Source organism: Salvelinus namaycush, chromosome 2 (assembly GCF_016432855.1).
Source record: "Salvelinus namaycush isolate Seneca chromosome 2, SaNama_1.0, whole genome shotgun sequence".
Taxonomy (NCBI): Eukaryota; Metazoa; Chordata; class Actinopteri; order Salmoniformes; family Salmonidae; genus Salvelinus; species Salvelinus namaycush.
This window is the reverse complement of record NC_052308.1, coordinates 78508307-78531266: the sequence shown is the minus strand read 5'-3', so window position 1 is coordinate 78531266 and position 22960 is coordinate 78508307. Positions and strand designations below refer to the sequence as shown.

Genomic DNA, 22960 nt, shown 5'->3' with positions numbered 1-22960 from the left:
TCTTGTGTGGCCTACCACTTCGCGGCTGAGCCGTTGTTGCTCCTAGATGTTTCCACTTCACAATAACAGCACTTTCAGTTGACTGGGGCAGCTCTAGCAGGGAAGAATTTTTACAAACTGACTTGTTGGAAAGGAGGCATCCTATGACGGTGCCACGTTGAAGGTCACTGAGCTCTTCAGTAAGGCCATTCTATGGCAATGTTTTTCTATGGAGATTACATGGCTCTGTGCTCAATTTTATACACCTGTCAGTAACGGGTGTGGCTGAAATAGCCGGATACACTAATTTGACATAGGCCTACATACTCAGGCAATCCACATAGTGTATCCTACATTCAAATACAAACAAGTGCGCTAACATTGACTGGCTAGCTAGCAACTTCACTGGCAGTAAATGCTAGCCGGCTAGCTAGTTAGCATAAGCTGCTAGGAGTGCTAGCTATCAACTTTACTAGCAGTAAATGCTAGCCAGCTAGCTACGTTAGCATAAGCTGCTAGGAGTGCTAGCTAGCAACCATACTACCAGATGTCTGAGGTAAAATACATTGAAATGATAGCGTACCTTAATTGCAGTTGTAAATGTTTCCACTTGTGACTGATAGCTTTACAGTTAATGTTACTTCATAGCCTTTTAGCTATTTCAGCATTGTGATGTCATATAGCTAGATAGATAGCTTCCTTTTTTAAGAGAGAACTTTTCAATTGGCATCTCTTCCCCATGTTTTCAGTCACAGGCAGCGACTGGATTAGGTGTGAGCAGTGCAGGAGGTGGGCTCATGAGTTGTGCTCCAATTTTACTGGGGATAGCTTTATTTCGGACCCATGTACAAATTAGAATTGTGCGACAGCAGAGCATAAGAGAGTTGCCACATCAATGTCACTGTTATGAGATGTTAAATTCCATTGTTATTAAATAACATTGCTATTGGCTCCGGAGTGGCGCAGTGGTCTAAGGCACTGCATCTCAGTGCTAGAGGTCCCTGGTTCAAATCTGGTTTACATCCGGCCATGATTGGGAGTCCCATAGGGTGGCGCACAATTGGCCCAGCGTTGGCTGGGGTAGGCTGTCACTGTAAATAAGAATTTGTTCTTAAGTGCCTTAACTTGCCAAACTTGTCAAGTTAAATTAATAATAATACAATTATATATATAAAATATATATATTAGTAATATTATATTCAATTAATATGTTTTTTTCTGAATTAAAAACCTTTTGCCTACCACTTGAATTTCATTTTAAAGACTGCTGGGATTTAAAATCTTGCACTATTCAAATAGCATTTTGTGCAATTGTACATCATGGATTATATATGTCAAGTAATTAAAGGTAAAGGAACAACAAAGAAAATGAATGTGCAGGAGAGTTAAAAAGACTTTACATCAAATCTCCTCATAGTGCGGATATTAATGGTGACCTGTGCAACACCATTTCCCCCCCATATTTTATTTAAATCATTAAAATAGACTTAGCTTTTAGGTATTACCTACTAAATAATTTCGAAATAAAACTGACTAAATGGATTTTAACACACTTGTGTGAAACCCTATGCCATAATCTTCTACATGGATAACTGGCACCCTCTGGGACAGTTATGGCCAGTTACCCCGGTACTTTAAAAACAACGCTCCTTTTCTAAAAACAACATTTCATGAAATAACAAAAAAAGTGTAAACTGTAGCCATGTATCTCCCTTTATAGTTTATTCGCCTAAGCCTGACCTTTATCTACTTACCAACTTTTTCACCAATTGTTGCTTTTTTTGTGTCAGCAAATAGACATTGTTCTTATGGGGGCTAGTTACCTTCTAGTACCCTGCAAACTGTGACTTCCAGCTCGACGAAATAGACGAACAATTAATTCATTTTTTAGAAACAGGAGATTAGCCAGTCTGTGGCTTCAGACTCATGCGATGGCGCCTTGAGAACAGGTGTTGTGCCGAAAAATCTCCCCCCTGCCAGAATTCAACCCCCTTCAGCGATCGCCCCCGCTTGCGGCAAGATGCCCATGTCGCCCGTACCTAAATCCGCTACTGATTTGTATTAGTCTATAAATACATCTCTTTGCCAAAATTCGTCATCTCTCCCATGTCTTATTCGACTAGTATTTTTGAAAGTGTAAGGATAACAATTCAGCCATAGTTGTTCTGAAATGTTTATTGCGCGCCAACATTTTACTTCCTCCTCTATGTTTAATATAACACACAAACATTAATTATTAATTGCGGTTGCCTATCCCGACGTGAAGTTTGTTCTATAGAAAGTATTTGACTCTGATGTGTGCCGCAGAAAGTATTTGACTCTATCCACAAAATTAAGGAAATTAGAAGGAGGGGGGATTCTGGCAGGGGGGAGATTTTCGGCACAACACCGGTGAATATCCTCTCCATACTTGGAGGATTAAAAAAAAAAAAATTGGAGAGGATTTGGCTATGAAACGCAGTTTGGGTCTTTGCGTGTCAAAAAATATACACGTCAAATAACACTATTTGACACGTTAAATAAGCTTTTAATTTGACACGTCAAATAACACAGTTTACTTGTAGAATGTTGTGTTGGACCACAACTTCTGGGTTAGCTAGCTAGCTTTAGCTTGGTAGCTAGCTTTAGCTTGGTAGCTAGCTTTAGCTTGGTAGCTAGCTTTAGATTGGTAGCTAGCTTTAGCTTGGTACCTAGCTTTAGCTTGGTAGCTAGCTTTAGCTTGGTACCTAGCTTTAGCTTGGTACCTAGCTTTAGCTTGGTAGCTAGCTTTAGCTTGGTACCTAGCTTTAGCTTGGTAGCTAGCTTTAGCTTGGTAGCTAGCTTTAGCTTGGTACCTAGCTAGCACCAATACAACCAGCCTGAAAACAATGACCAGTAGACACTGCAGTGATTTTCATTATTCTTATCAATGATTTAGGAATTCTTGTAAGTATTAGCTAGGTAGCCACTTGTTGTTCGCCTATTGAAATTGAACTTCAGTTCATGAAAATAAATAGCTAGCCAGCTACTTGACCTTGTTGCCCAAAGCTAACGTTATAAGCAGCCAGCTAGCTTTATGAGGCTCGACTGAACCGGGTTATGTGCTGTGAAGCTAGACACAATAAGGATTAGGCACAATATATTTTTATTTGCGATTTTCCTTCAATATAAAAGTACCTCTTTGAAAGTGATGCAGAAGGTTACAATTGGTGGGATCATGCCAAATGTAAACTAGATAATGTTAAACAAGGTTGGAACGTGAAGCAATGAAATGGGGTGTCAGTCTACTCGGTGACACCCACAGAACACAACTGTGAAGAGTTTATGCAAATATTAGCGTTGTAGCTCTTATTACGGGACTGTGACTGTGTGAAATCACCTCCCCATTCAGCCTATTGTGTGTATTCATATTGCCATGTACAGCTTTATCTAAGGATTGGGGATCAATGAAATGGGGTATCAGTCTACTTAATACCCAATATATTTTTCCCAACGTCCTCCTCAGAGTTATCAGACTCCCAAACATCCAGTATTGTTTTGTTTTTTTTTTCCCCTCTCGAATTGTGTTCAATACACAGAGCAGGTTGATAATAAATGTGGCTCAATTCACAGTTGTTTCAGAGTCGCGCAAAAAGAGTTGCGACGCTCTAATGTTCTCTGGGTGTCACTGAGTAGACTGATACCCCATGTCATTGATCCACAATCCATAGGTAAGGCTGTACAGTGAAATAAGAATGCCCCACAATGCAATTCTAAAGTCTAATACATACAGTGTGATTAAAACAGATTTTGGTCAAATTAACAAATGATTCCAACCTCATTTAGCATGATCTATTCAATTATGGCATAATTCTACTATTTGTATACATTTGCCTCACTGTCAATGACATACTTTTATTTTGAAGGCTAACCGCAAGGTCCACTATTGTAGCTAATCCTTATTGTGGCTAGCTTCACATAGATGGGTCCGACCATTAATCAAATAAAACTGTCTTATAAAATAGGGTTATTTTAAATGATGACACCTAGCTATATAGTTAGCTAACTAACTGTAGCTACTGAAACAGATTGTTGTTTTACTATGTTTTTGGGGAAGAACATTGTTTGCATCCATCAGCTAGCTAGCTTTTTTTATGACCAGCACTGTAGGTGCGCGAGACAACTTTACCAGCATCATAACATAAGTATCGATGAATCGTTGTGACATATGAAGTACGAGTGATAGTGTAATAAATGTGTAATAATAACTACGTAAAAAAATGTATGAACGCGTTAAATTATTAGGTGACGTGCAGTCATATTCAGGTCCTGATTGGTCAACAAGCTTATTTGAAACGTGTATCTTTTTTGGCATGCAAAGACCCAAACGGCGTTTCATATATATGACCACTCTAGGCAGAGCTGTTACAAAAAAAATCTATATGTAGGTGTAGCGTGGTTCGTTCTGCGTTGTGTGTTTTCAATTAGGACGCTGCCACAACTGACGGTCTGCTCGTTGAACTCTTTTTATTTGCCCTGCACACGAAGAGACAACACACACGTTACCCTTGGTGCAGTCACAGCTCTCCGGCACCTGCGCGAGCACATGGACACTCACTGTCACCACTGTCACAAGTACTCAGAAGTTACAACAGATACCCCAGTCAGTGAGCTCTGTGAAACTTGTTAACATAAATTCCTACACTGTCCACACTATAACAAACGTATGGTTGCAAAACAGTACATTGTATAACCTTATGACGGTTTTATATTAAACAGTTTCGGAGCCAAGGACAACATACCTTGCTAGCCGAGGGTCAGGCAAAAGAGAACGATAAAGTGGTATGGGAATACAGATAACACGCGATGGGCCAAACCAAAATATACAAAACTTTTACAATCACTTGTATGTACAATATTGGTATGAAAAAGTGTTTGTACACCAAATAAAAACATTAGCTATGCAGCTGTAATTAAATAAAAAAATACACTGAATTATTATTATTATTATCAGATTATTAACATCCCCTCTTGACCTGGCCTATTTGAATTGGTCCTTGTGTGCAATTTGGTGCGTAATCTAGGGGAACAACATCACACTGCTACATAGGCCTACAGGTTTTTAGGCAAAATAGCCCAATCAAAAGCTCCTTGAACGTGGGAATATGGCAGGCCTATTGGGCCAAAATCAATTACGGCCTTTTTGTATAAATAATAGAAAGACAATGAACGAAACGTTTAAGATATCAGATTGTTTATAAATACTTTGCTACAATGACACACTTAGTTATCTTCCCACCTCGTTTCCTTTCTTTTAGCATGTGCACATAGTAAGTACACCATCATACTTTTGGAATAAGTGTCTTTTCATTCTTTAGTTGTGGATGTTTCATGTAGTCAGCGTGTAACAACTGCTCTATCTAAAGCAAAAAAACAATGGCACCCGGTTTATAACCTAACAGTTTACCACCATACCAGCAGGTGGCATCCTTACACACGTTACCGCACTCCGTATCTTGCGCTTGATCCTCATCTTTGTAAGTCACATTGATTTAGCACCTGTGTGTTTAATCAGTTTCTTTATAACAAATATTTAGTGAACTCCATGACAGTAGCTAAAGCAAGGGGCTATTAGCAGCACACACGTTGACTACAAATGCATGCTGGGTCGGGCATGCCCTGAGCTCCTGAAGTGAGCGCTACTGGAGCAGACGAGAAGACCGACGCTCCAGCCTTTGGGAATCTCGCTCCACGAGCCAGTCAAATTGGGCACGCTCTGCTCCGTTCCAGCTCCGCTCACATACTCTGGTCCCTACCAGGCTACTGTGTTGCACTGGTAAATGCTTCACAATGTATTTCTTTGTAGGCTATAGCCTGGTATTAATTGAAATAATATATCCTAAATAATTATTTTTGGTTCCTTCTCAGGGCCCTGACTAACTTAGTGTTTATATGCTGTTTAATATGACATGTAGCCTATTTGAAATTGTTCGGTCTAAGGCACTCCATCTTAGTGCTAGAAACGTCACTACAGACCTGGTTCGATTCCAGGCTGTATCACAACCGACAGTGATTGGGAGTCCCATAGGGCGGCGCACAATTGGCCCAGCGTCGTTCGACGTTGGTAGTAAGAATTTGTTCTTAACTGACTTGACTAGTTAAATAAAGGTTACATTTACAATTACAAAATTAAATATGTTCATCATTTCATGTTTATTCAAATACTTTTCATTCAATTCCATATTGTTTGGTTTCAATATTTAAAAACAATTGGTAGGTCCAGGTAGTCACAAAAATAGATGGGTGCTTGTTAAATTATGATTTTAATGAATGGAGCGAATTTGGAGCTGTGTTTTTTTCTGTGAGGGACCCGTAGGAAAGGACGTGGAGAGCCACACCCTCTCATCCGGATTTCCAACCATTCAACTCTGCTCACATGCTCTGACCCCAACCCCTCCTCTACATAAAGGACTGGTCCATTCCGTTGTGGTGCACCGCGTGTTTGTTCTTGTGTCGTAGTGGCAACATGTCTTTCAGCTGGTAGTGGCCCATGCGCGTGTGTTTATAATGAGAGGAGTAGATGAAACAGGAGATCACCAAGAGGATCACCACCGCAGCTGCAGCCAGCCCTGCAATGATGGGCAGGTAGTCCACTACAGGGCAGGAGAGTAGAAAGAGAGGAGAGGGAGGGGAGAGAGGAGAGGAAGGGAGATGCAGTGAATTCAGGAAGTATTCAGATCCCTTGACTTTTTCCACAATTTGTTATGATATATTTTGTTATGTTACATTTTGTTATGTTACAGCCTTGTTCTAAAATGGATTCAATAAAAAATATATCCTCATCAAAATATCCTCATCAATCTACACACAATAACCCATAATGACATCACAATACCCCATAATGACAAAGCGAAAACAGTTTAAATATTTTTTTAAATACTTATAAAAAACAGAAATACCTAATTTACATAAGTATTTGGACACTTTGCTATTAGACTCGAAATTGAGCTCAGGTGCATCCTGTTTCCATTGATCATCCTTGAGAAGTTTCTACAACTCGATTGGAGTCCACCTGTGGTAAATTCTATTGATTGGACATGATTTGGAAAGGCACACAGCTATCAGTAAAAGAAACATAACAGCCCGCTTGGAGTTTGCCAAAAGGCACCTAAAGGACTCTCAGACCATGAGAAACAAGATTCTCTGGTCTGATGAAACTAATATTGAACTCTTTGACTTAAATGTCAAGCGTCACGTGTGGAGGAAACCTGGCACCCTCCCTGCGGTGAAACATGGTGGCGGCAGCATCATGCTGTGGGGATGTTTTTCAGCGGCAGGGACTGGGAGACTAGTCAGGATCGAGGGAAAAATGAACAGAGCAAAGTACAGAGAGATCCTGGAGAGACCTGAAAATAGCTGTGTAGCGATGCTCCCCATACAACCTGAGAGAGCTTGACAGGATCTGCAGAGAAGAATGGGAGAAACTCCACAAATTGTACATTTTAAATGTAACCTTTATTTAACTAGGCATGACCAGTTAAGAACAAATTCTTATTTACAATGACAACCTACCCCGGCCAAACCCGGTCGACGCTGGGCCAATAGTGCGCCGCCCAAAGGGAATCCCAATCACGGCCGGATGTGATACAGCCTGGATTCTGGGTTAAACTTGGAACATTGATATACTCAGAAGGATAGTATCTGAGGAGTGAAGGAGACTGTTTTTTACATCGGATGTTAATGGTTATCTGTAGGAGACAGATGGCTGTGCAATGTGTTGGGGGAGACTGGTGGAGATCATTGGATTAGACATCAAAGGGGGTTGAGGTCAGAGTACCCTTAAGGGAGAAACAATGGTTTATTATCCTATCACTTCCTCTTCCTGTCAGACCATTAAAGATGTAAGGATTGGAGAGAAGGAGGAGTGGCTAAATTTGAGTATATACTGTATTCTTGTGGTGTTGTAAACATGTGTTGTCTGAATGCAGCTGTATTGACCCTCTGGGCAGAATAAACTTGGTTGAACTTTCAGAAATGTTCGTTGAGTTTTTCACTCTGAGAATTAGAACATAACAATTCGAACCAGGGACTGTAGTGACGCCTCTTGCACTGAGATGCTGTGCCTTAGACCGCTGCATCACTCGGGAGCCCAAATACAGGTGTGCCAAGCTTGTACCGTCATACCCAAGAAGACTCGAGGCTGTAATCGCTGCCAAAGGTGCTTCAACAAAGTACTGAGTAAAGGTTCTGAATACTTATGTAAATGTGATAAAGTTTTGTATTTGTTATAAATTTGCAAACATTCTAAAAACCTGTTTTTGCTTTGTCATTATGGGGTATTGTGTGTAGATTGATGAAGTGTGTGTAGATTGATGAGGGGGGGAAACAATTTAATCAATTTTAGAATATGGCTGTAACGTTACACAATTTGGAAAAAGTCAAGGGGTCTGAATACTTTCCAAACGCAACAAAGCAATCATTCAATGAACCATCCAACCAATCATCCATCCAACCAATCAACCATCCAACCAATCATCCATCCAACCAATCATCCATCCATCCAACCGACCAATCAACCATCCAACCATCCAAACAATCATCCATCCAACCAACCAATCAACCATCCAACCAATCATCCATCCAACCAATCAACCAACCAACCAATCATCCATCCAACCAACCAATCATCCATCCAACCAATCATCCATCCAACCAATCATCCATCCAACCAATCAACCATCCAACCAATCATCCATCCAACCAATCATCCATCCAACCAACCATCCCTCCAACCAATCATCCATCCAACCAATCAACCATCCAACCAATCAACCATCCAACCAATCATCCATCCAACCAATCATCCATCCATCCAACCAATCAACCATCCACCAATCAACCATCCAACCAATCAACCATCCAACCAATCAACCATCCAACCAATCAACCATCCAACCAATCAACCATCCAACCAATCAACCATCCAACCAATCAACCATCCAACCAATCAACCATCCACCAATCAACCATCCAACCAATCAACCATCCACCAATCAACCATCCAACCAATCAACCATCCAACCAACCAATCAACCATCCAACCAATCAACCATCTGTCTCACCTGTGACCTCCACGTTAACAGTCCAGGTGATGTTTCCCAGGGGGTTTCTGGCGTTGCAGGTGTAATTTCCAGAGTGAGACTTGGCCATGTTGGTGATGGTCACTACAGATCTCTCTTCCGTGGTGTTGGGGGCGGGGGCGGATTGGGGGAGCAACCAATCGTACGAGGGGGCAGGGTTACCATTTGCACTACAGTTAAGTGATAGGGTGTCGCCCTCTGTGATGCTCATGGAGAAACATCCAGGACTCATAGTGATCTGAGGCTTGTCTGGGGGGGAGACAGAGATGAAACAAGTTGATTAATGAGCGATAAAGAGAAAGTGATGAAACAATTTGATTAATGAGAGATAAAGAGAGATGAGAAACAAGTTGATTAATGAGAGAATATGAAGTGAAAACATCAGTCAACATCATGACTCGTCTGGTTTCTAACTAACGGTTGTACTAAATGTGTGGAGACAGAGGACCAGATGGACTCACAGTGCACGTTGATGTTGAGGCGGTCTGATTCCATTACAGGAGGAGGTTGGGGTCCCTCTGGTCCCAGATCCAACATGGCTGAACACCACAACTGGGCCCCGTCATCATCTCTACTAGGGGTGAAGTCCAGGGTATAGGTCCCATTCCCTGGTGTCTTGATGTTGTCCTTGTGTTTCTGTTGTGTGTCTAATTCTGTCTGTTCACCAGTGGTATTGACTTTGTAGAAGGTCACCCTGAGTCTCCCAATAGGAGCGATGTTCTGGACAAGACACTGTAGCAGGTACTGATCCCCCTCAACCATCGGATCAGGGTACTTCCTATAGCTGAAGGAGACACGGTCTGGAAGCTCTGTGGAGGAATGGAAACACACAGTGATTTAATAGTGCAGAGCCATACTAAGAATACATTCAGAAACACCAGAGAAGATGAGAGAGAGAGAGGTCACTCACTATAAACTGTGATGTTCAGCTGTTTCCAACACAGGCCTCCGTCTGTGAAGCACTTAGGGTTGTTAGTCCAGTCAGTCACACTGTCAAATCAAATTAAATATTTAAAGTGCATTTAACATTTATCAATAAAAAATAGAAGCCAGAAATGTCTAAAATACCAGTAAAACCATAAAAAATGGTTCAACAGCCTTTAATTTAACGAGTTTAAAAAGTCTCAGCTGTGTCTGCCTCTCTTACCTGTCCACCCTCCAGTTTAGGAACTTCACCTTCTTGTCTGTTAGACCCGTCCCTCTCTGGGTGGCTTCCCAGCCCATCTCTACAGGGGTATCTGAGCTGCAGTTAGAGGAGGCTGGGTCTCCATACTTCACCACCAGCCTGGCAGGACTGATCACCAGGCACTCAGCATCTGAAAGATCAAGGTCAAGTTAAAACTTTATTGTTCTGTTATTGTTGATTTTATTGTTCAAACCAAACAGGACGATATTATTGTCTAATGTTTGTCTATCTGCATGTTAATCAGCCACATGTTACACTCCATAACCCAGAAGTTGCCACACACACACACAACATGCTACAGTACATCTCCCGTACTAGCAGACGCCATGCTTCAAATGACCTCTAGTTATCACTATGGCAACACCGGTAACATCTGGACCCTCCTCTTCCTGCCATTGTGCTCTGTGATGCCAAACACACACACACACACACACTGGCCTACAGCCAGATCCACTCAGAATCTTTGGACTCCAAATACTATTTCACTCTGCCCTAATAAGTAACCCGAAACACACAGGCTTTCCAATTTATCCATTTCAAAAAACTTCATATTAATTAAATACATAAAGTACTAAAATATAAAAACATAACAGAAAAACACCTAAGCTATTAGGAGTCGATTGTGTCAATCTAATTGATATAGTAATAAAATCCCCATCAAAATACATCTGTTGAAGCTTTTTTTGTGTGGGCTGCGTCTCAATCTACTGCATCCGTTCTTTTGTCGTCATTCTGCATCCGCGGTGGAAAGTGGAAGAGCTACGGTGGAAAGATGAGACTCTTACGAATATGATAGTGTTCTCCGTTTTGCTCTACGACCCCCACAAGCCCCGCGGGACTCGTCTGAAGTCGGTACCGCCGATGTGCCAACTTCTGTCTGTAGCGTCCGAACCTTTTGGTATACAAACTAATATGACACCACTATGGAAATGGGAAACTCTCAGGTAAAAATAAATACATGGCAGTAGTTTTGTGCCCCCCCCCCCCCCCCCCCCCAAAAAAGGGTTAAATATGTGTCAAAAGCTAAATATATATATTTCCTTTTAAATATTTTTTGGGGGATACTTACAGAAATCCTAAAAATCAAATAGCTAAATGATCAATGGTATGACCATCTTAAAACAATTCCCGATGTTATCTCAGTAGAATGTAATTTACCAAGCACCTGTATCACAACATTGTACTAGACCAGAAATCAAACTTACCGGTGAAGTCACAATACAGAGACAATAATGAAACAAGTATTACAATCTCCATTCCCCGTAATAATCATTGAGCGTCCCTCAGTGAAGGATACTGTATTCTGTTAGGCGAGCTGAATCATTTTTACTGGAAACTCCCTAACGATCCGCCCTCCTCCTCTCTCTCTCTCCTGCTTCTCTAAGGGGAGAGGGGGGAGAGGATGGGGGGTGTAAGTGTAGTAGGTTCCTGTCGGTGTCATTGGTTTGGAATTTCCCAAAAAGCCAGAGAAACATGTTGTTCTGTTACTCCCCGAGACCGGAAACATTGTAATAATTCTGTGTGACAGTACAGGCTAAAGAGAGGTGAGTGAAAGACAGAGAGAGAAAGGGAGAGGGAGATGGGGGAGAGAGAGGGAGATAGAGACCCAAATAAGGACAGTAGTGTATAATGGAGTGTTGAAAATAGAGAACTGTTTGATTTATTCTCTGTGCCACCAGGCGTCTCTCACTCTCACCACAAACACCACTGTCTCATGTGGTGAGCCCATTCTATTGAAATGTAGCGGGTTACTTCCCAAATTACTTTAGTTTCTGTGGTTTTTAACCATAATTCTACACCAAAACCAAGCAGCGTTGCCTCATCTTAAACGGCACTGTTAGGATGGTGGACCACTCTTGGTACACATGGGAAACTGTTGAGCTGGAAAAACCCAGCAACTTTGCAGTTCTTGACACAAACCGATGTGTCTGGCTCCTACTACCATACCCTGTTCAAAAGCCACTTAAATATATTTGCCCATTCACCCTCTGAATGACACACATACACAATCCATGTCTCTAATGTCTCAAGGCTTAAAAATCCTTCTTTAACCCGTCTCCTCACCTTCAACTACACTGATTGAAATGGATTTAACAAGTGACATCAATAAAGGATCATAGATTTCACCTGGTCAGTCCAATGTCATGGAAAGAGCAGGTGTTCATAATGTTTTGTACACTCAGTGTATGTGTAACAAAAGTATTGGGACAGTGACATAATGTCATGGAAAGAGCAGGTGTTCATAATGTTTTGTACACTCAGTGTATGTGTAACAAAAGTATTGGGACAGTGACATAATGTCATGGAAAGAGCAGGTGTTCATAATGTTTTGTGCACTCAGTGTATGTGTAACAAAAGTATTGGGACAGTGACATATGTTTTGTTGTTTTGGCTCTGAACTTCAGCCCTTTGGATTGGAAATGATACATTGACTACGAGTTTAAACCACAAACTGTCAGCTTTAATTTGGTGAACCGTTTAGAAATTACAGTACTTTCTGTACAAAGTCCCCCCATTTTATTGGACCAAAAGTATTGGAACAAATTCACTTCTATGTGTATTAAAGTAGTAAAAAGTGAAGTATTTGGTCCCATATTCCAAGTACCAAATGACCACATAAAGTTTTTGACTCTACAATCTTGTTGGATACATTTGCTGTTTGTTTTGGTTGTGTTTCAGATAATGTTGTGCCCAATAGAAATCCATGGTAAATAATGTATTGTGTCATTTTGGAATCTCTTTTATTGTAAATAAGAATAGAATATGTCTCTGAACACTTCTACATTCATATGGATGCTATCATGATTGTGGATAGTCCTGCATTTTGAATACTGATGAGTGAGAAAGTTACAGACCCACAAATAGCATACCCCCAAGACATGCTAACCTCTCACCATTACAATAACAGGGGAGGTTAGCATTTAATATCATACCCCCAAGACATGCTAACCTCTCACCATTACAATAACAGGGAAGGTTAGCATTTAATATCATACCTCCAAGACATGCTAACCTCTCACCATTACAATAATATATATATTTTTTTTAATCATCCTTTTTTTTAACCAGGTAGGCTAGTTGAGAACAAGTTCTCATTTGCAACTGCGACCTGGCCAAGATAAAGCATAGCAATTCGACACATACAACAACACAGAGTTACACATGGAATAAACAAAACATACAGTCAATAATACAGTAGAACAAAATAAAACAGAAAGTCTATATACAGTGAGTGCAAATGAGGTAAGATAAGGGAGTTAAGGCAATAAATAGGCCACGGTGGCGAAGTAATTACAATATAGCAATTAAACACTGGAATGGTAGATGTGCAGAAGATGAATGTGCAAGTAGAGATACTGGGGGGCAAAGGAGCAAGATAAATAAATAAGTACAGTATGGGGATGAGGTAGTTGGATGGGCTACTTAGAGATGAGCTATGTACAGGTGCAGTGAGCTGCTCTGACAGCTGGTGCTTAAAGCTAGTGAGGGAGATATGAGTCTCCAGCTTCAGAGATTTTTGCAGTTCGTTCCAGTCATTGGCAGCAGAGAACTGGAAGGAAAGACGACCAAAGGAGGAATTGGCTTTGGGGGTGACCAGTGAGATATACCTGCTGGAGCGTGTGCTACGAGTGGGTGCTGCTATGGTGACCAGTGAGCTGAGATAAGGCGGGGCTTTACCTAGCAGAGACTTGTAGATAACCTGTAGCCAGTGGGTTTGGCGACGAGTATGAAGCGAGGGCCAACCAACGAGAGCGTACAGGTCGCAGTGGTGGGTAGTATATGGGGCTTTGGTGACAAAACAGATGGCACTGTGATAGACTGCATCCAGTTTGTTGAGTAGAGTGTTGGAGGCTATTTTATAATGACATCACCGAAGTCGAGGATCGGTAGGATGGTCAGTTTTACAAGGGTATGTTTGGCAGCATGAGTGAAGGATGCTTTGATGCGATATAGGAAGCCGATTCTATATTTAATTTTGGATTGGAGATGCTTAATGTGAGTCTGGAAGGAGAGTTTACAGTCTAACCAGACACCTAGGTATTTGTAGTTGTCCACGTATTCTAAGTCAGAGCCTTCCAGAGTAGTGATGCTGGACGGGCGAGCAGGTGCGGGCAGTGATCGATTGAATAGTATGCAATTAGTTTTACTTGCGTTTAAGAGCAGTTGGAGGCCAGATTTGACACACTGAACTCTGTCGGAGAAGTAGTTGGTAAATCAGGCGAGGCAATCATTTGAGAAACCAAGGCTGTCGAGTCTGCCAATAAGAATGTGGTGATTGACAGAGTCGAAAGCCTTGGCCAGGTCGATGAATACGGCTGCACAGTAATGTCTCTTATCGATGGCGGTTATGATGTCGTTTAGGACCTTGAGCGTGGCTGAGGTGCACCCATGACCAGCTCTGAAACCAGATTGCATAGCGGAGAAGGTATGGTGCGATTCTAAATGGTCGGTAATCTGTTTGTCAACTTGGCTTTCGAAGACCTTTGAAAGGCAGGGTAGGATAGATTTAGGTCTGTAGCAGTTTGGGTCTAGAGTGTCACCCCCTTTGAAGAGGGGGATGACCGCGGCAGCTTTCCAATCTTTGGGAATCTCAGACGATACGAAAGAGAAGTTGAACAGGGAATGTTAGCATTTTATATCATACCTCCAAGACATGCTAACCTCTCACCATTACAATAACAGGAGAGGTTAGCATTATATATCATACCCCCAAGACATGCTAACCACCCCTCATTACAATAACAGGGGAGGTTAGCATTTAATATCATACCCCCAAGACATGCTAACCTCTCACCATTACAATAACAGGGGAGGTTAGCATTATTGGGTGGTATGATATTTGTGTGCCAAGGGAGCTAAACAGAACTGAGGAAGTAGATTAGATCTGAACACACACAACATTCCTGAACTACCTTTCTGTAATGTCAGCCCTCCTCCTCCTCCTTTACTTGTCCCAAATGGCACCCTATTCCCTATATAGTGCACTACGTTTGTCCAGTGGCCTTGCACCACAAGGTGCTGTTTGGGACTTATATTCCAGGAGTTTATAATGTCTCTGTTAATGTTGCATTCAAGTAGTGTTCGTCAGATTCTCAGATGTACCTCTCCCTCCCTCAGCCCTCTCTATCTCCCTCCCTCTGCCCTCTCTATCACCCTCCCTCTGCCCTCTCTATCACCCTCCCTCTGCCCTCTCTATCTCCCTCCCTCTGCCCTCTCTCCCTCCCTCCCTCTGCCCTCTCTATCTCCCTCCCTCTGCCCTCTCTATCTCCCTCCCTCAGCCCTCTCTATCTCCCTCCCTCTGCCCTCTCTATCTCCCTCCCTCTGCCCTCTCTATCTCCCTCCCTCTGCCCTCTCTATCTCCCTCCCTCTGCCCTCTCTATCTCCCTCCTTCTGCCCTATCTCCCTCCCTCCCTCTGCCCTCTCTCCCTCCCTCCCTCCCTCCCTCCCTCCCTCCCTCCCTCCCTCTGCCCTCTCTATCTCCCTCCCTCCCTCTGCCCTCCCTCCCTCCCTCCCTCCCTCCCTCCCTCCCTCCCTCCCTCTGCCCTCTCTATCTCCCTCCCTCTGCTCTCTCTATCTCCCTCCCTCTGCCCTCTCTATCTCCCTCCCTCTGCCCTTCCTATCTCCCTCCCTCTGCCCTCTCTCCCTCCCTCCCTCTGCCCTCTCTCCCTCCCTCCCTCTGCCCTCTCTCCCTCCCTCCCTCTGCCCTCTCTCCCTCCCTCCCTCTGCCCTCTCTATCTCCCTCCCTCTGCCCTCCCTCCCTCCCTCCCTCCGCCCTCTCTATCTCCCTCCCTCTCTCCGCCCTCTCTATCTCCCTCCCTCTCTCCTCCCTCCCTCCCTCTGCCCTCTCTATCTCCCTCCCTCTGCCCTTCCTATCTCCCTCCCTCTGCCTCCCTCCCTCCCTCCCTCTGCCCTCTCTCCCTCCCTCTGCCCTTCCTATCTCCCTCCCTCTGCCCTCTCTCCCTCCCTCCCTCTCTCCTCTCTCCGTCCCTCCCTCCCTCCCTATGCCCTCTCTCCTCTAACTTTTTCAAGCTCACTCTCTACCCCTTCCTTCTTTTTCACTCATCCAGCTCCCCCCTTCTCTGAGTGGTACGTGTTTACTCAGAGGAAGGGAGAGTTTCTTATCAGAAGGGAAATACAAACACACACAGAGTTTATATCCATCAGAAACAACAGGACTACTGCTGCTGGGAGTGGAGAGGCAGGGTGAGGCATGAAACAGACAAAGTTAAAGCTCTGGTTAAAAGTAGTATGTAGGGAAAAGAGTGCCATTTGGGAATTCACAACCCTTGGTACTGACTGGCCTTGGTAATGACTAACCTTGGTACTGGCTGGCCTTGGTAATGACTACCCTTGGTACTGACTACCCTTGGTACTGACTGGCCTTGGTACTGACTACCCTTGGTACTGACTACCCTTGGTACTGACTGGCCTTGGTAATGACTAACCTTGGTACTGGCTGGCCTTGGTAATGACTACCCTTGGTACTGACTACCCTTGGTAATGACTGGCCTTGGTAATGACTGCCCTTGGTACTGACTGGCCTTGGTAATGACTAACCTTGGTACTGGCTGGCCTTGGTAATGACTACCCTTGGTACTGACTACCCTTGGTACTGACTGGCCTTGGTAATGACTACCCTTGGTACTGACTGGCCTTGGTACTGACTGGCCTTGGTAATGACTACCCTTGGTACTGACTGGCCTTGGTACTGACTGGCCTTGGTACTGACTGGCCTTGGTACTGACTACCCTTGGTACTGACTGGCCTTGGTAATGACTACCCTTGGTACTGACTGGCCTTGGTAATGACTACCCTTGGTACTGACTGGCCTTGGTAATGACTGGCCTTGGTAATGACTGCCCTTGGTACTGACTGGCCTTGGTAATGACTACCCTTGGTACTGACTGGCCTTGGTACTGACTGGCCTTGGTAATGACTACCCTTGGTACTGACTGGCCTTGGTAATGACTACCCTTGGTAATGACTATCCTTGGTACTGACTGGCCTTGGTAATGACTACCCTTGGTACTGACTGGCCTTGGTAATGACTACCCTTGGTACTGACTACATATTATAATGTATTTAAAACCCATATATAAACGTGACATATATTTTAAAATATATTATAATATATTTAAAACCCATATATAAATGTGACACATTTTAGAACACATGATCATATATTTTAATAACATATATCAATCACCTCTCATACAAAACATTATAAAATGGATATGTATTGTCATCATGCTAAATGTACTCAGATAAAAAAAAAAATTTTGCTCTGAAAAGTATTCAAGAAAATATATTTTGTTGCATGGAATATATACAGTACTTGTCCAAAATTTGGACACACCTACTCATTCAAGGGTTTTTCTTTATTTAAAAAATAATCATAATTCTACATTGTAGAATAATAGGGAAGACATCAAAATCACACTTAACCAAAAAAACTAAAAAGCGTTAAACAAATCAAAATATATTCTAGATTCTTCAAAGTAGCCACCCTTTGCCTTGATGACAGCATGTGTGTGTATTTATACAGTTGAAGTCGGAAGTTTACATACACCTTAGCCAAATACATTTGAACTCCGTTTTTCACAATTCCTGACATTTAATCCTAGTAAACATTCCCTGGCTTAGGTCAGTTAGGATCACCACTTTATTTTAAGAATGTGAAATGTCAGAATAATAGTACAAAGAATGATTTATTTCAGCTTTTATTTCTTTCATCACTTTCCCAGTGGGTCAGAAGTTTACATACACTCAATTAGTATTTGGTAGCATTGCCTTGAAATTGTTTAACTTGGGTCAAACATTTTGGGTAGCCTTCTACGAGCTTCCCACAATAAGTTGGGTGAATTTTGGCCCATTCCTCCTGACAGAGCTGGTGTAACTGAATCAGGTTTGTAGGCCTCCTTGCTCGCACACACTTTTTCAGTTCTACCCTCACATTTTCTATAGGATTGAGGTCAGGGCTTTGTGATGGCCGCTCCAATACCTTGACTTTGTTGTCGTTAAGCCATTTTGCCACAACTTTGGAAGTATGGTTGGGGTCATTGTTCATTTGGTAGACCCATTTGCGACCAAGCTTTAACTTCCTGACTGATGTCTTGAGATGTTGCTTCAATATATCTACATGGTTTTCCTACCTCATGATGCCATCTATTTTGTGAAGTGCATCAGTCCCTTCTGCAGCAAAACACCCCCACAACATGATGCTGCCACCCCTGTGCTTCACGGTTGGGATGGTGTTCTTCGGCTTGCAAGCTTCCCCCTTTTTCCTCCAAACATAACGATGGTCATTATGGCCAAACAATTTTTGTTTCATCAGACCAGAGGACATTTCTCCAAAAAGTACGACCTTTGTCCCCATGTGCTGTTGCAAACCATAGTCTGGCTTTTTTTATGGCGGTTTTGGAGCAGTGGCTTCTTCCTTGCTGAGCGGCCTTTCAGGTTATGTTGATATAGGACTCGTTTTACTGTGGATATAGATACTTTTATACCTGTTTCCTCCAGCATCTTCACAAGGTCCTTTGCTGTTGTTCTGGGATTGATTTGCACTTTTCGCACCAAAGTACGTTCATCTCTAGGACTTCAATTGTATATACGCTATAATTTATGTTTTTTGTATGCTATTTTAATATATGACAATTAACCAATGATATCAGGCCACACCCGGCCATGATTACAGCACCTGTGTGTGTGTCTTTTGAGGCTATATAAACGAGTCTCCCCGCAGTGTTTGTCATTATACCCTGATGAAGATAGCTTGTCTGTCGAAACGTTGGACATAAACATTTTTGCATCTGAGCTCCTAGAGTGTGCGTCTCTCCTTTATTTTTTTTAGGTGTTCCACTCCGCTAGCCATCACCTCGCCTGAATAGGTGTTCCACTCTGCTAGCCAGCACCTCGCCTAAATAGGTGTTCCACTCTGCTAGCCAGCACCCCGCCTAAATAGGTGTTCCACTCTGCTAGCCAGCACCTCGCCTAAATAGGTGTTCCACTCTGCTAGCCAGCACCTCGTCTAAATAGGTGTTCCACTCTGCTAGCCAGCACCTCACCTAAATAGGTGTTCCACTTCGCTAGCCAGCACCTCACCTAAATAGGTGTTCCACTCCGCTAGCCAGCACCTCACCTAAATAGGTGTTCCACTCTGCTAGCCAGCACCTCGCCTAAATAGGTGTTCCACTCTGCTAGCCAGCACCTCGCCTAAATAGGTGTTCTACTCCGCTAGTCAGCACCTCACCTAAATAGGTGTTCTACTCCGCTAGCCAGCACCTTGCCTAAATAGGTGTTCCACTCTGCTAGCCAGCACCTCGCCTAAATAGGTGTTCTACTCCGCTAGCCAGAACCTCGTCTAAATAGGTGTTCCACTCCGCTAGCCAGCACCTCTCCTAAATAGGTGTTCCACTCCGCTAGCCAGCACCTCGTCTAAATAGGTGTTCCACTCCGCTAGCCAGCACCTCGCCTAAATAGGTGTTCCACTCCGCTAGCCAGCACCTCACCTAAATAGGTGTTCTACTCTGCTAGCCAGCACCTCGCCTAAATAGGTGTTCCACTCCGCTAGCCAGCACCTCTCCTAAATAGGTGTTCCACTCCGCTAGCCAGCACCTCTCCTAAATAGGTGTTCCACTCCGCTAGCCAGCACCTCTCCTAAATAGGTGTTCTACTTCGCTAGCCAGCACCTCTCCTAAACAGGTGTTCCACTCCGCTAGCCAGCACCTCGCCTAAATAGGTGTTCTACTCCGCTAGCCAGCACCTCTCCTAAACAGGTGTTCCACTCCGCTAGCCAGCACCTCTCCTAAACAGGTGTTCCACTCCGCTAGCCAGCACCTCGTCTAAATAGGTGTTCTACTCCCCTAGCCAGCACCTCTCCTAAACAGGTGTTCCACTCCGCTAACCAGCACCTCTCCTAAATAGGTGTTCTACTCCGCTAGCCAGCACCTCTCCTAAACAGGTGTTCCACTCCGCTAGCCAGCACCTCTCCTAAACAGGTGTTCCACTCCGCTAGCCAGCACCTCTCCTAAATAGGTGTTCTACTCCGCTAGCCAGCACCTCTCCTAAACAGGTGTTCCACTCCGCTAGCCAGCACCTCTCCTAAATAGGTGTTCCACTCCGCTAGCCAGCACCTTGCCTAAACAGGTGTTCTACTCTGCTAGCCAGCACCTCTCCTAAATAGGTGTTCCACTCCGCTAGCCAGCACCTTGCCTAAACAGGTGTTCTACTCTGCTAGCCAGCACCTCACCTAAATAGGTGTTCCACTCCGCTAGCCAGCACCTCTCCTAAATAGGTGTTCTACTCCGCTAGTCAGCACCTCGCCTAAATAGGTGTTCCACTCCGCTAGCCAGCACCTTGCCTAAACAGGTGTTCTACTCTGCTAGCCAGCACCTCACCTAAATAGGTGTTCCACTCCGCTAGCCAGCACCTTGCCTAAACAGGTGTTCTACTCTGCTAGCCAGCACCTCACCTAAATAGGTGTTCTACTCCGCTAGCCAGCACCTCTCCTACACAGGTGTTCCACTCCGCTAGCCAGCACCTCTCCTAAATAGGTGTTCTACTCTGCTAGCCAGCACCTCACCTAAGTAGGTGTTCTACTCTGCTAGCCAGCACCTCACCTAAAAAGGTGTTCTACTCCGCTAGCCAGCACCTCACCTAAATAGGTGTTCCACTCCGCTAGCCAGCACCTCTCCTAAATAGGTGTTCTACTCCGCTAGCCAGCACCTCTCCTAAATAGGTGTTCTACTCCGCTAGCCAGCACCTCTCCTAAATAGGTGTTCCACTGCGCTAGCCAGCACCTCGCCTAAATAGGTGTTCCACTCCGCTAGCCAGCACCTCGCCTAAAAAGGTGTTCCACTCCGCTAGCCAGCACCTCACCTAAAAAGGTGTTCTACTCCGCTAGCCAGCACCTCACCTAAATAGGTGTTCCACTCCGCTAGCCAGCACCTCACCTAAATAGGTGTTCTACTCCGCTAGCCAGCACCTCACCTAAATAGGTGTTCTACTCCGCTAGCCAGCACCTCACCTAAATAGGTGTTCCACTGCGCTAGCCAGCACCTTGCCTAAATAGGTGTTCTACTCCCCTAGCCAGCACCTTGCCTAAATAGGTGTTCTACTCCACTAGCCAGCACCTCACCTAAACAGGTGTTCTACTCCCCTAGCCAGCACCTTGCCTAAATAGGTGTTCTACTCCGCTAGCCAGCACCTCACCTAAACAGGTGTTCTACTCCCCTAGCCAGCACCTTGCCTAAATAGGTGGTCCATTCCGCTAACCAGCACCTTGCATAAATAGGTGGTCCACTCCGCTAGCCAGCACCTTGCCTAAATAGGTGGTCCACTCCGCTAGCCAGCACCTTGCCTAAATAGGTGTTCCACTCCGCTAGCCAGCACCTCACCTAAACAGGTGTTCTACTCCGCTAGCCAGCACCTCTCCTAAATAGGTGTTCCACTCCGCTAGCCAGCACCTCGCCTAAATAGGTGTTCTACTCCGCTAGCCAGAACCTCGTCTAAATAGGTGTTCCACTCCGCTAGCCAGCACCTCTCCTAAATAGGTGTTCCACTCCGCTAGCCAGCACCTCGTCTAAATAGGTGTTCCACTCCGCTAGCCAGCACCTCGCCTAAATAGGTGTTCCACTCCGCTAGCCAGCACCTCACCTAAATAGGTGTTCTACTCTGCTAGCCAGCACCTCGCCTAAATAGGTGTTCCACTCCGCTAGCCAGCACCTCTCCTAAATAGGTGTTCCACTCCGCTAGCCAGCACCTCTCCTAAATAGGTGTTCCACTCCGCTAGCCAGCACCTCTCCTAAATAGGTGTTCTACTTCGCTAGCCAGCACCTCTCCTAAACAGGTGTTCCACTCCGCTAGCCAGCACCTCGCCTAAATAGGTGTTCTACTCCGCTAGCCAGCACCTCTCCTAAACAGGTGTTCCACTCCGCTAGCCAGCACCTCTCCTAAACAGGTGTTCCACTCCGCTAGCCAGCACCTCGTCTAAATAGGTGTTCTACTCCCCTAGCCAGCACCTCTCCTAAACAGGTGTTCCACTCCGCTAACCAGCACCTCTCCTAAATAGGTGTTCTACTCCGCTAGCCAGCACCTCTCCTAAACAGGTGTTCCACTCCGCTAGCCAGCACCTCTCCTAAACAGGTGTTCCACTCCGCTAGCCAGCACCTCTCCTAAATAGGTGTTCTACTCCGCTAGCCAGCACCTCTCCTAAACAGGTGTTCCACTCCGCTAGCCAGCACCTCTCCTAAATAGGTGTTCCACTCCGCTAGCCAGCACCTTGCCTAAACAGGTGTTCTACTCTGCTAGCCAGCACCTCTCCTAAATAGGTGTTCCACTCCGCTAGCCAGCACCTTGCCTAAACAGGTGTTCTACTCTGCTAGCCAGCACCTCACCTAAATAGGTGTTCCACTCCGCTAGCCAGCACCTCTCCTAAATAGGTGTTCTACTCCGCTAGTCAGCACCTCGCCTAAATAGGTGTTCCACTCCGCTAGCCAGCACCTTGCCTAAACAGGTGTTCTACTCTGCTAGCCAGCACCTCACCTAAATAGGTGTTCCACTCCGCTAGCCAGCACCTTGCCTAAACAGGTGTTCTACTCTGCTAGCCAGCACCTCACCTAAATAGGTGTTCTACTCCGCTAGCCAGCACCTCTCCTACACAGGTGTTCCACTCCGCTAGCCAGCACCTCTCCTAAAT

At 44.4% G+C, this 22960-nt stretch overlaps 1 protein-coding gene across 2 annotated transcripts in view; it reads right to left on the bottom strand.

Moving 5' to 3' along the window:
• Positions 1 to 6131: 6131 nt before the first annotated feature.
• Positions 6132 to 22960, bottom strand: part of LOC120019012 (cell adhesion molecule 3-like) — a 32214-nt gene continuing 15385 nt past the window's right edge. The window contains exons 1-6 of one of the 2 annotated variants that reach the window (XM_038962202.1): positions 11469 to 11636; positions 10225 to 10393; positions 9988 to 10067; positions 9539 to 9886; positions 9060 to 9326; positions 6132 to 6590 (exon numbers count right to left, since the gene is read on the bottom strand). In XM_038962202.1, the coding sequence (XP_038818130.1) occupies positions 6397 to 6590; positions 9060 to 9326; positions 9539 to 9886; positions 9988 to 10067; positions 10225 to 10393; positions 11469 to 11520 (1110 nt within the window). In that variant the 5' untranslated portion in view covers positions 11521 to 11636 and the 3' untranslated portion in view covers positions 6132 to 6396. Of the gene's footprint in view, positions 6591 to 9059; positions 9327 to 9538; positions 9887 to 9987; positions 10068 to 10224; positions 10394 to 11468; positions 11637 to 22960 lie in introns of those variants that run through there. The other variant, XM_038962210.1, reaches the window with a different exon arrangement.